Below are 12,661 nucleotides of genomic sequence, written 5' to 3'. Positions count from 1 at the left end.
TCCAGTGATGATCCATGGCACGAAGCCTCCAGTGATGATCCATGGCCCGGAGCCTGTAGGGATGATCCATGGCACGAAGCCTCCAGTGATAATCCATGGCAAGAAGCCTGTAGGGATGATCCATGGCCCGGAGCCTGTAGGGATGATCCATGGCACGGAGCCTGCAGCAACGGTCCACAGTCCGGAACCTCCTGAGATGGCCTACAGTCCGGAACCTCCTGAGAATGCCTACAGTCCAGAGTCTCCAGCAACATTCCCCAGTCCGAAGCCTCCAGCGACGTTCCCCAGTCCGAAGTCTCCAGCGACGTTCCCCAGTCCGGAGTCTCCAGCGGCGGTCCGCAGTCCGGAGTCTCCAGCGGCGGTCCGCAGTCCGGAGTCTCCAGGGGCGTTCCCCAGTCCGGAGCCTCCAGCGACGTTCCCCAGTCCGGAGCCTCCAGCGACGTTCCCCAGTCCGGAGCCTCCAGCGACGTTCCCCAGTCCGGAGCCTCCAGCGACGTTCCCCAGTCCGGAGCCTCCAGCGACGTTCCCCAGTCCGGAGCCTCCAGCGACGTTCCCCAGTCCGGAGCCTCCAGCGACGTTCCCCAGTCCGGAGCCTCTAGCGACGTTCCCCAGTCCGGAGCCTCCAGCGACGTTCCCCAGTCCGGAGCCTCCAGCGACGTTCCCCAGTCCGGAGTCTCCAGCGGCGGTCCGCAGTCTGGAGTCTCCAGCGGCGGTCCGCAGTCCGGAGTCTTCAGCGGCGGTCCGCAGTCTAGAGTCTCCAGCGGTGGTCGGCAGTCCAGAACCTCCAGCGGGGGTTTCCAGTTCTGAGCCTTCGGCGATGATCCATGGTCTGGTTCCTCCGGAGACACAAAAGCGGAGGGATCAGCGGGCAGAGTGGGGGCTACGCCCCGAACCAGAGCCGCCACCAAGAGTAGATGCCCACCCGGACCCTCCCCTATAGGTTCAGGTTGGCGGCCGGGAGTCCGCACCTTTGGGGGGGTACTGTCACGCCCTGACCTTAGATTGACGTTTATTTTCTCTTTTTTTAGGGTTAGGTCAGGGTGTGATGTGGGGTGGGCATTCTATGCCATTCTATGTTTTCTATTTCTTTGTGTTTAGCCGAGTATGGTTCCTAATCAGAGGCAGCTGTCTATCGTCGTCTCTGATTAGGAATCATACTTAGGCAGCCCTTTTTCCCTCCTTCTGTGTGGGATCTTGTTTTTGTACAGCTCAGTAAGCCTGCAGAACGTGACGTTCATTTTTCCTTGGTTTGTTATTTTGTTTGAGTGTTCAGAGTTACAATAAATATAAATATGAGCACTTTCCACGCTGCACCTTGGTCTACTCATTTTGACGATCGTCACAGAGAAGTAACCATTATTTATTATTTTACATAAAGGAGTGTTTTACACAACTTTTACCAATCTTATGAGAGATTCTCCTAAATTGAAAAAATCCTGGCTTTTATAAACAGATTCTAGATGTACTGTATCAAATGCTGTCACAAAGCTACAAAGATTATACCCGTTTTCCCTGCATTCTCAAAGTTTTCCATTATTTCTAGTAATAATAGAAATAATAATAATAAATTACAATTCTATAGTGCTTTTCATAGAATATCTTCCTTTTAAGAATCCCGTCTGATCGTGAAAAATCCAGCTAGGCTCCATTCATACAGTACATTCGTTTTGAATAAGAACTGTAGCATTCACCTGTGCAACACATTGAGGCATTAATATTTGCAGGTTTTAAACAATATTATTAGCCTTTCCTGTATGCGTATAGATGGAACAAAGTAGGCTTTGGGAAACGCCCACTCCAAGAGAATTCAAACACGGGCCTTGAGGTCCGCAATTCTAGTGTTCCCCCTACCATTATGTAGGTAGAGCAGGCCTGCCATGCTCTGTTGCCCTCTGCCTCAAAGAGTTTGGTTTCTATTGATTTCAGTCCATTCACTCAGTCCCTGATTAGAGGGTAAGGATGAAAAATCAGCAGTGCTGTGGCCACTCCTCAGAAAAAAAGGTGCAATCCAGAACATAAAAGGGTTCTTCGGGTGTCCCCCAAAAGATAACCCTTTTTGGTTCCAGGTAAAATCCTTTTGGGTTCTATGTAGAACCCTTTTTGGTTCCAGGTAAAATCCTTTTGGGTTCTATGTAGAACCCTTTTTAAGGAGGCTTCCACCTGGAACCCAAAAGGGTTATCCTATGGGGACAGTCGAAGCACCCTTTTGGTGAGGTGATATACACTCAGTGGCCAGTTTTTTTAGGTACACAACCCCATTCAAAATGGTTATCTTCTACAGACAGTGCATCACGTGGCTGTGGCTTGCAGACAGGCATCTAGGCATTCAGTTACTGTTCAACTGAACGTTAGAATGGGCAAAACAAGTGACCTAAGCGACTTTGAGAGTGGTATGATCATCGGTATCAAATACAACAGGTGTAAACCTTACCGTGAAATGCTTACTTACAAGCCCTTAACCAACAGTGCAGTTCAATAGCCGATTCCAGTATCTCAGAAATGGCCGGCTACCTGGGCTTTCCACCGCACGATAATGTCTAGGGTTTACCGAGAATGGTGTGACAAACAGCAGCAGTCCTGTTGTAGCTCGTTGATGAGAGGTCGATGGAGAATAGCAAGAATCATGCAAGCTAACAGTCGGGCCACAAACAAGGCATAATGGCGCATTACAACGGTGGTGTGCATAACGGCATATCGGAAAGCACAACTCTTCATTCCTTCTCACGGATGGGCTATTGCAGCAGACGACCACACCGAGTTTCCACTCCTATCAGCTAAAAACAAGAAGAAGCGGCTCCAGTGGGCACGTGATCACGAACACTGGACAATTCAGGAGTGGAAAAACATTGCCTGGTTCGACGAATCACGGTTCCTGTTGCGTTATGCTGACGGCAGAGTCAGGCCCTATCCTTCCTGGTGTCAATGGTACCGGCTGGTAGGGGTACTGTTTTCCTGGCACAAGTTGTATCCCTTGATACCAATTAAACAATGTGCCCATGCCCCAAATAATTCAGACTGTTCTGGAGGCAAAGTGGGATCCGACCCAGGACTAGATGGGTTCACTGTCCGCTGAGTGTATGTTCTCATTTTATTTCAATGCAGGCTCAGATGTGAATATCTGCAGCCTACTGTATGAAAACGACCTTCCTCACGAGCACGATTCAGTCGTCAATGCAAACCCTCTCTGTGAGCGTCAACTTATAAATAAATAAACACGTGTCCGTCGGAGGCAGCGTGACGAACCGGGGAAATTGGTGTCTGGCGCTGTGTTCATTTGGCTTGGGTCTCCTGGGGTTCACTCTGTGTTTGCTCAGAGGAGAAATGGGGAAATGTGATCACAGTGGAATCAGAAACAGATTCCTGACACTATGGCATGTTTGTCTTCTGAAAGCCTTGCAATATCACAGTGGCTGAGGAGGTCTAAATGCGAGAGAAGTTGAGCCATTTAACCTTGAACACCAGATTAGAGAAAACAATCGGGATAATTTCCCACATTTTGATAACTTTTACCAACTGTTTCAAGTTCAATGTGAGTAATTTCCCACTAGATATCTGTAACTGACATTTTAGATTAGAGCCAAGTAAAACAGATTTGTTGTTAACATTTACTACAGTAAATGGGTGATTTGGTCAATTTAATCTGTGATGGTCCTGTTGCATAACAGGTTTTCAAGTGAGTAATGTACGTATCTGTACATTATCTACAGAATTCTCAGAGAAACAAAACTGGTTGAAATCTGCACAGTCTATATTTCACTGAATATTGTGCTACAATATAAATGTTTTGGTACTCACAGTTGCTCTTGGAAATATACCAAGAAAAAGGCTTTCGGATGGACATCCAAGTCAAGTCCTTGTATCTACTCAACATATTTTTGGGGGGTCGATAAATAAGTGGTGGCTGGTTTTCTGCATATTTTAAGTATTATTGCTCACCCACCTTTTCAAAGAAGACCTCAATTGTTTACTCGATGTACTTAGCTAGCAAGCTACCCAGACGTTATCCATGTGAGTGCTCTAGCATTTATTAATGTTCCTACATTCAAGTCAATATCGCAATTTACCATCATTTATATAGTCATTGACTAGCTGCCATGCTGTTTGGACCAGGCTGTCTTTCAAAAACACAGCTGTGAATGTGCATCAGAGTAGTTCTGTTCTGACATATTGTCTCATTCAAATGCCCGGTGGCCATGCACATTTCAAGTAATTAGTGACAATCAAAAGTTTCTTTGCTTCACTTGAGTATTTCGACATTCAGAACAACTTGCCTTTTATTGCAGGATGGAGTCCATTTCTGATAGGTGGTTGTTTTCCTGGGAAATGGCGTGAGGAGAAATGTAAGTGGCTACTGAGGGAATTGAATGTAATATCATGCAATAGAACTTATAGTTGAGCAAACATTCGTTCAGACAGCGTGTGATGCCCGTACAATACTGTGCTAAAGCCAAAACACACACAAATGTCATATGTGACCTCAAATACCTTCACACCTCCGCCCACATCCATACTGCCTTCACGCACAGCCACACAAACGTACATACGCACGGCCACACAAACACACTAACCCCCACCCTTGCAAATATGCTTGCACATGCACACACACCCCACATCAATACAGGCTTCAAGCACACATGCTCGCAAGCACAAACACACACAATCTGACCATGTCGTCATCTTCACACTCATTCTGTGTGCCGTCCTCCTCCCCATCCTCCACATCACTGTTATGGGGCTCGTCTACCAGCTCCTCTGTGTCTGAGCATGACTCGTCCTGAAACATCTCACTCTTGTTGTCCTCTGACTTCCGTAGCTCTACACACACACACACACACACACACACACACACACACACACACACACACACACAGGGCTCTACATTTACATTGTTTTACTTTAAAAGGTTAAGAGCACAACAACATCTTGAAGCACAAGAAAATATATTTTTTTAATCGATTGAGATATAGCCTATATGAATTCCAGCTACTTCTGAAGTACATGTTGTGCCCTATAAACTAATATGTAAACATGTAAATACATTTGTTTATTATAAAAAGCTAAAATGTTGATACAAATCCACATTTATGGAATATTACATTTCTACATTATATAAAAGTAACATTTTCCTTTCGAGATGCATTACATTGAAAATTGTACACTGTCTCTTTAAGTGTCACGTTTGTGATGAAGACATGCTAGAGATGTGTCATTCATTCATTGCTATGATTATTGCTCTCCTGAAGAAACTATCCCTTTTACTTTCTGTGTCCCCAAATGTTTGAATATACTGGTAAAGTTAGCCGGTTCTTTGCTTGCTAGCTAATGAGGAAACAAACATGACTGAATAGATTTTTTTCTGTTGCACTGGTGCTGCTGGTCCGTTCACAATTCACCTGTGGGAACATGGCGGCTCTTAACAACAGAAAACAGAGAGAGCTGGCCATTACTATAAGAGATTGTTCGTGAAAAGATTACCTCTATCCTCAACTTGAAATTTTGTTTTACTTATTTTTATTTCACCTTTATTTAACCAGGTAGGCAAGTTGAGAACAAGTTCTCATTTACAATTGCGACCTGGCCAAGATAAAGCAAAGCAGTTCGACAACATACAAAAACACAGAGTTACACATGGAGTAAAACAACATACAATCAATGATGCAGTAGAAAAAAAAAGAAAATAATATATATATAAATAAAAATAAGACTATATACAATGTGAGCAAATGATGTGAGATAAGGGAGGTAAAGGCAAAAAAATGCCATGATGGCAAAGTAAATAAAGTATAGCAAGAAAAACACTGGAATGGTAGATTTGTAGTTTGAAGAAAGTTCAGAGATAAAATATAAATAATATGGTGCAAAGGAGCAAAATAAATAAAATAAATAAATACAGTAGGGGAAGAGGTAGTAGTTTGGGCTAAATTATAGATGGGCTATGTACAGGTGCAGTGATCTGTGAGCTGCTCTGACAGCTGGTGCTTAAAGCTAGTGAGGGAGATAAGTGTTTCCAGTTTCAGAGATTTTTGTAGTTCGTTCCAGTCATTGGCAGCAGAGAACTGGAAGGAGAGACGACCAAAGGAGGAGTTGGCTTTAGGGGTGACCAGAGAGATATACCTGCTGGAGCGCGTGCTACAGGTGGGTGCTGCTATGGTGACCAGTGAGCGGAGATAAGGGGGGACTTTACCTAGCAGGGTCTTGTAGATGACCTGGAGCCAATGTGTTTGGCGACGATTATGAAGCGAAGGCCAGCCAACGAGAGCGTACAGGTCGCAGTGGTGGGTAGTATATGGGGTTTTGGTGACAAAACGGATGGCACTGTGATAGACTGCATCCAGCTTGTTGAGTAGGGTATTGGAAGCTATTTTGTAAATGACATCGCCGAAGTCGAGGATTGGTAGGATGGTCAGTTTTACGAGGGTATGTTTGGCAGCATGAGTGAAGGATGCTTTGTTGCGAAATAGGAAGCCAATTCGAGATTTCACTTTGGATTGGAGATGATTGATGTGAGTCTGGAAGGAGAGTTTACAGTCTAACCAGACACCTAGGTATTTGTAGTTGTCCACAAATTCTAAGTTAGAACCGTCCAGAGAAGTGATGCTGGACAGGCGGGCAGGTGCAGGCAGCGATCGGTTGAAGAGCATGCATTTAGTTTTACTTGTGTTTAGGAGCAGTTGGAGACCACGGAAGGAGAGTTGAATGGCATTGAAGCTCGTCTGGAGGGTTGTTAACACAGTGTCCAAAGAAGGGCCAGAAGTGTACAGAATGGTGTCGTCTGCGTAGAGGTGGATCAGAGATTCACCAGCAGCAAGAGCGACATCATTTATGTATACAGAGAAAAGAGTTGGCCCAAGAATTGAACCCTGTGGTACCCCCATAGAGACTGCCAGAGGTCCAGACAGTAGGCCCTCCGATTTGACACACTGAACTCTGTCAGAGAAGTAGTTGGTGAACCAGGCGACGCAATCGTTTGAGAAACCAAGGCTACTGAGTCTGCCGATGAGGATGTGGTGATTAACAGAGTCAAAAGCTTTGGCCAGGTCAATGAATACGGCAGCACAGTATTGTTTCTTATCGATGGCGGTTACGATGTCGTTTAGGACCTTGAGCGTGGCTGAGGTGCACCCATGACCAGCTCTGAAACCAGATTGCATAGCGGAGAGGGTGCGGTGGGATTCGAAATGGTCGGTAATCTGTTTGTTGACTTGGCTTTCGAAGACCTTAGAAAGGCAGGGTAGGATGGATATAGGTCTGTAGCAATTTGGGTCAAGAGTGTCACCTCCTTTGAAGAGGGGGATGACAGCAGCTGCTTTCCAATCTATGGGAATCTCAGACGACACGAAAGAGAGGTTGAACAGGCTAGTAATAGGGGTTGCAATAATTTCGGCAGATAATTTTAGAAAGAAAGGGTCCAGATTGTCAAGCCCAGCTGATTTGTAGGGGTCTAGATTTTGCAGCTCTTTCAGAACATCAGCTGAATGGATTTGGGAGAAGGAGAAATGGGGGAGGCTTGGGCGAGTAGCTGTGGGGGGTGCAGTGCTGTTGAATGCAGTAGGGGTAGTTAGGTGGAAATTAAAACTGGTAAATTAATCACTCGCATTGCTCACTTCTAAAGTGTATGCCTATTCAACTAAAGTGGAAAGTCTGGAGAATGTGGCCAATGCGACAGAGGTGTGACTCCATTTCCCAAGATGGCGCCGACAGAGAAGGGCGTCATTATGAGTTCCAACCCAACTTGCTATATAGTGACTTTTATCGTGTTTATCTTTACTTTTTTTTTGTTCAGAAAGTTCATACTATTATCACAAATGACGACCAAGCAGTTCTGGATATCAGACAGTTTTCTAACCTCGATTTTGACTTCAAATACGACTCCGCTGTTCCACTGTTCATACCGGACCCTGCGTAGATGCGGGAGACAAGATGGAGTCCTGGTGAAATTGAGGCGAAGAGAAAACCGAACGGCGCTCACCTCCGTTTTATTGGCAAATGTCCAGTCACTCAAGAATATGATGGATGAGTTTCGTTTGAGAGTCTCCCATCAGAGACTTGAAAAGCTGCAATATTATGTCTTACTCAGATGTGACTGAATGATGACGCTATGCACTTAGTACTCAGTTTATTCTCCATGCAGCGGCAGGATCGAACGGCGGCTTCTGGGAATTCAAAAGGAGGTGGAGTGTTTGTTTCATATATAACAGCTGCTTCAAGTGTGAAGGAAATCTCGAGCTTTTGCTCACCTGATATAGAATACCTCATGGTAAACTGCAAACCCTTTTATCTACCAAGAGTTCTCATACATAATTATCATGGCTGTCTACGTCCCTCCACAAGTCAATACAACTCTGGCACTCAACGAACTGTATGGGCCCATAAATAAAAAACAAGAAACCACTCTCCCAGAAGCAGCGTTGCTGGTGGGAGGTCGCTTTAATGCGGATAGACTTAAAACTGTCCTACCTCTACCAACACGTCTCCTAATCTAAAACTCTTGACCACTTTTATTCTACCCCACAGAAACGCATACAAGGCCTTCTCTTGTCCTCTCTTTGGCCATGACTCCATTCTCCAGCTTCCTGTTTACAAAGAAAAGCTCAAACAGGAAGCACCAGTGATGCGCTCAACACGGAAGTGGTCAAACGAAGCAGTCACGAGTCTACAAGACTGTTCTGCTAATACAAACTGGGATATGTTCCGGGATTCATCCGATAGCATTGAGGCGTTTACTACAACAGTTACGGACTTCATCAATAAGTGCATAGACCATGTCATCTCCACAGCGACTAAGAACATATCCAATCCAAAAAACATGGATTCCAGGCAATATTTATCCGCGCTGCGTTAAAGGCTAGAGTTACCACTTACAAGGAAAGGGAAATGGACATAGACGCATACAAGAAAGCCCACTACGACCTCCGAGACATTAAACATGCAAAATGACAATATAGGAGGAAGGTGTAATCCTATTACACCGGCTCCGATGCTCGTCATATGTGACAGAGCTTGCAGACAATAATGGATTACAAAGGGAAATGAGATAAATGCCTTTTATTCTCGCTTTGAAGAATATAACACTGTGCCTTGCGTGAAAGCCCATGTTTTTCCGGATGACTGTGTGATCTCACTCTCCGTGGCCAATGTGAGCAAAAAAAGTTAGATGAACTCGTGGATACAATTTGTATGTCTCTGTGTCCAATATGAAGGAAGTTAGGGGTAGTTTTGCGAGCCAATACTAACTAGCGTTAGCGGAATGATTTAAAGTCTATGGGTAGCATCAGATACCCATAGACTTCCAGTCACTAACAGTAGTTAGCAATGTCGCTAGCACTAGTTAGCAACTTCCTTCAAATTGCACTCAGACATTAAAATGGTATCCACGAGTTCATTTTACTCTGGAGAAGCAGATAAAGGGCCTCATTGTTACAGGGATACTTAAGGATTTTGGCAATCACAAGGCCATGTGGCCAGATGGAAAACCACTTAAAAAAAAGTCTAAATCCATGTAATATAGCCAACACCTTCACAATAAATCCATTATTTATTTTAGACAGATCTAAAGAAGAATGATATGAAGAAAATGTAGAATAGCATACTCTGAGTTGTCTGTATGTTAGGTCCTGATCTAGCTATGCCAAATGGCTGTGGGCTGCTACACTAGTTCATTTAGCAGACAAGATTTTCTTAGAATTCTGTGGCATTATTTTATAATATGAAGAATACAATTGAACAAATACAAAGAATAAAATATAAATATTTTCTCAAAACAATTTGAGGGAGTGTGCACATGCGGCTACTTATTCTGTGTTGAGTGGTTAACAAAGAAATAGGTACTCCTATATGCTTAATTTTGTGTTATTAATGGAACATTGAGCTATATGTTTTGATTTTATTACATTGTAAGGCTGCATGATGCGACTCCATGATGATTTTGAAAAAAGTCGCATGAAAGGCATGAGCTCTGCTTTGATTTTTTTTTTTACGCAGGCTGTACACACTTCATTAGTCTCTCATTCACAATTTGACAAGCATTTGATAATGCCTCAAATTTCATGGCAGCATCCCCTTTGTGGCCGTAATGCACCCTAATAAAGCCTTTTTGTACTTGGCCCAAAATGCTGCCCTGTGCCCTTCTCCCTGAGTGCTGTGCACTCCTAAGCACCTCTCACTCACATGGCTCTCCATCATGTGATTGGGTCTTTCTCACAGGTTACAAGTGAAGACAGACACATTGGGGACGCAAACTGTGCGCTTCCTTATCCAATTTCTTGGTATATGAAGATATTGGAAGAAATGTCCACATTTACTTTTTGTCAGCCAACAAGATGAATAGGCCTAACAAAGAGCAAAAGCAGCAATGCGCATATAGCAGTAGGCTATAAGCGCGAATGTTCCATTAGCGGGGAAAGACCATTATCAAAAGTGACCACAAATGCGATTATGCATGTAATGCTTTTTAAAAAAAAGGTGCATTTTTATGGTGAAAATGATCTTCCCCAAACTTAAAACTCACACGCTGCTTATGTTTGCCAGTTAGGCTCTAAACCCCTTTATAAAGTGTATTAATGTGCTTGATTTAACCTGTTGGGGATAGGGGGCAGTATTTACACGGCCGGATAAAAAACGTACCCGATTTAATCTGGTTACTACTCCTGCCCAGTAACTAGAATATGCATATAATTATTGGCTTTGGATAGAACACACTCTAAAGTTTCTAAAACTGTTTGAATGGTGTCTGTGAGTATAACAGAACTCATATGGCAGGCAAAAACCTGAGAAGATTCCATACAGGAAGTGACCTGTCTGACAAGTTCTTGTTCATCTTGGCTCTTTTTATTGAAGACTGAGGATCTTTGCTGTAACGTGACACTTCCTACGGCTCCCATAGGCTCTCAGAACCCGGGAAAAAGCTGAATGATATCGAGGCAGCCCCAGGCTGAAACACATTATCGCCTTTGGTAAGTGGCCGATCAGAGGACAATGGGCTTAGGTGTGTGCACGAGTCGACCCCATGCTTTATTTTCTTTCGTCTTTTTACCTAAACGCAGATTCCCGGTCGGAATATTATAGCTTTTTTATGAGAAAAACGGCATAAAAACTGATTTTAAACAGCGGTTGACATGCTTCGAAGTACGGTAATGGAATATTTAGAATTTTTTTGTCACGAAATGTGTTGTGCTCGTCACCCTTCTTTACCATTCGGATAGTGTCTTGAACGCACGAACAAAACAGAGGATATTTGGATATAACTATGGATTATTTGGGACCAAACCAACATTTGTTATTGAAGTAGAAGTCCTGGGAGTGCATTCTGACGAAGAACACCAAAGGTAATAACATTTTTCTTATAGTAAATCTGACTTTGGTGAGTGCTAAACTTGCTGGGTGTCTAAATAGCTAGCCCTGTGATGCCGGGCTATCTACTCAGAATATTGCAAAATGTGCTTTCACCGAAAAGCTATTTTAAAATCGGACATATCGAGTGCATAGAGGAGTTCTGTATCTATAATTCTTTAAAAAATTGTTATGCTTATTGTGAACGTTTATCGTGAGTAATTTAGTAAATTTTTTGTAAATTCACCGGAAGTTTGCGGGGGGTATGCTAGTTCTGAACGTCACATGCTAATGTAAAAAGCTGGTTTTTGATATAAATATGAACTTGATTGAACAAAACATGCATGCATTGTATAACATAATGTCCTAGGTGTGTCATCTGATGAAGATCATCAAAGGTTAGTGCTGCATTTAGCTGTGGTTTGGGTTTTTGTGACATTATATGCTAGCTTGAAAAATGGGTGTCTGATTATTTCTGGCTGGGTACTCTGCTGACATAATCTAATGTTTTTCTTTCGTTGTAAAGCCTTTTTGAAATCGGACAGTGTGGTTAGATTAACGAGAGTCTTGTCTTTAAAATGGTGTAAAATAGTCATATGTTTGAGAAATTGAAGTAATAGCATTTCTAAGGTATTTGAATAACGCGCCACAGGATTCCACTGGCAGTTACGTAGGTGGGACGATTTCGTCCCGCCGACCCTAGAGAGGTTAAGAAGTTATTTCGCCACTTTAGTTGTGATACAAACCTTATCAAAACATATAGGCCTATGGTCTAAGCTACATGAGGTCTGCGAATATGATTCGAAAAAGTGCTGGGCATCATTCACAAGTGAAAACGTATAATTCACAAGTGATAGGCTAATATTGTGACCCATCAGACTATTGATTTTAATCTTGTCTTTACATATACTACATAATATGTGTGAAATTTGTTTTGATTTGGATGGACCATTATCATGCACCTGTCTCGAAACCGGGGCAGCAGGTAAAAATACATGTCATCTACACATTGAAATAGCAAATGGAGGACGCTTTTCCCGTGGTTCATTTTCATGCCAGCCAGGTAGGCTATACTCCTGTTGTAAAGATAAACAATGTGCTTAATATTAGGAAAGTTGAGAAATAACTATAGTAGGCCTAGCCTATAGAAAACTGATGGGATCCTCTTTTTAGTAAAGGCCTTCACTCTGTTTTCTCGAGCAACTGCATAGCCTATAGAAATGTTGAGCAACATGAGGTCATGGGCATTCATGAAGTGTTTGATTCGATTTTCCAATTCATTTGCATTGATGTCAGAGGGATTACAGGGACAATAGAGTGCGGAGTACTAGGC

The 12,661-nt window shown here is 43.3% G+C and overlaps 1 protein-coding gene across 2 annotated transcripts in view; it reads right to left on the bottom strand.

Annotated features, from left to right (window-relative positions):
* Positions 1–674: 674 nt before the first annotated feature.
* raly (RALY heterogeneous nuclear ribonucleoprotein) overlaps positions 675–12,661 on the bottom strand; it is a 155,218-nt gene continuing 143,231 nt past the window's right edge. For both annotated transcript variants that reach the window (XM_045691387.2, XM_045691386.2), the window contains 2 exons: positions 4,667–4,815; positions 675–4,316 (listed from right to left, as the gene is read on the bottom strand). In XM_045691387.2, coding sequence (XP_045547343.1) covers positions 4,275–4,316; positions 4,667–4,815 — 191 coding nt within the window. In that variant the 3' untranslated portion in view covers positions 675–4,274. The remainder of the gene's footprint in view (positions 4,317–4,666; positions 4,816–12,661) is intronic.

Source organism: Salmo salar, chromosome 12 (genome assembly GCF_965601325.2).
Source record: "Salmo salar chromosome 12, fSalSal1, whole genome shotgun sequence".
Classification (NCBI taxonomy): Eukaryota; Metazoa; Chordata; class Actinopteri; order Salmoniformes; family Salmonidae; genus Salmo; species Salmo salar.
Note: the sequence above shows the minus strand (reverse complement) of the source record. Positions and strands in the feature narration are given on the sequence as shown.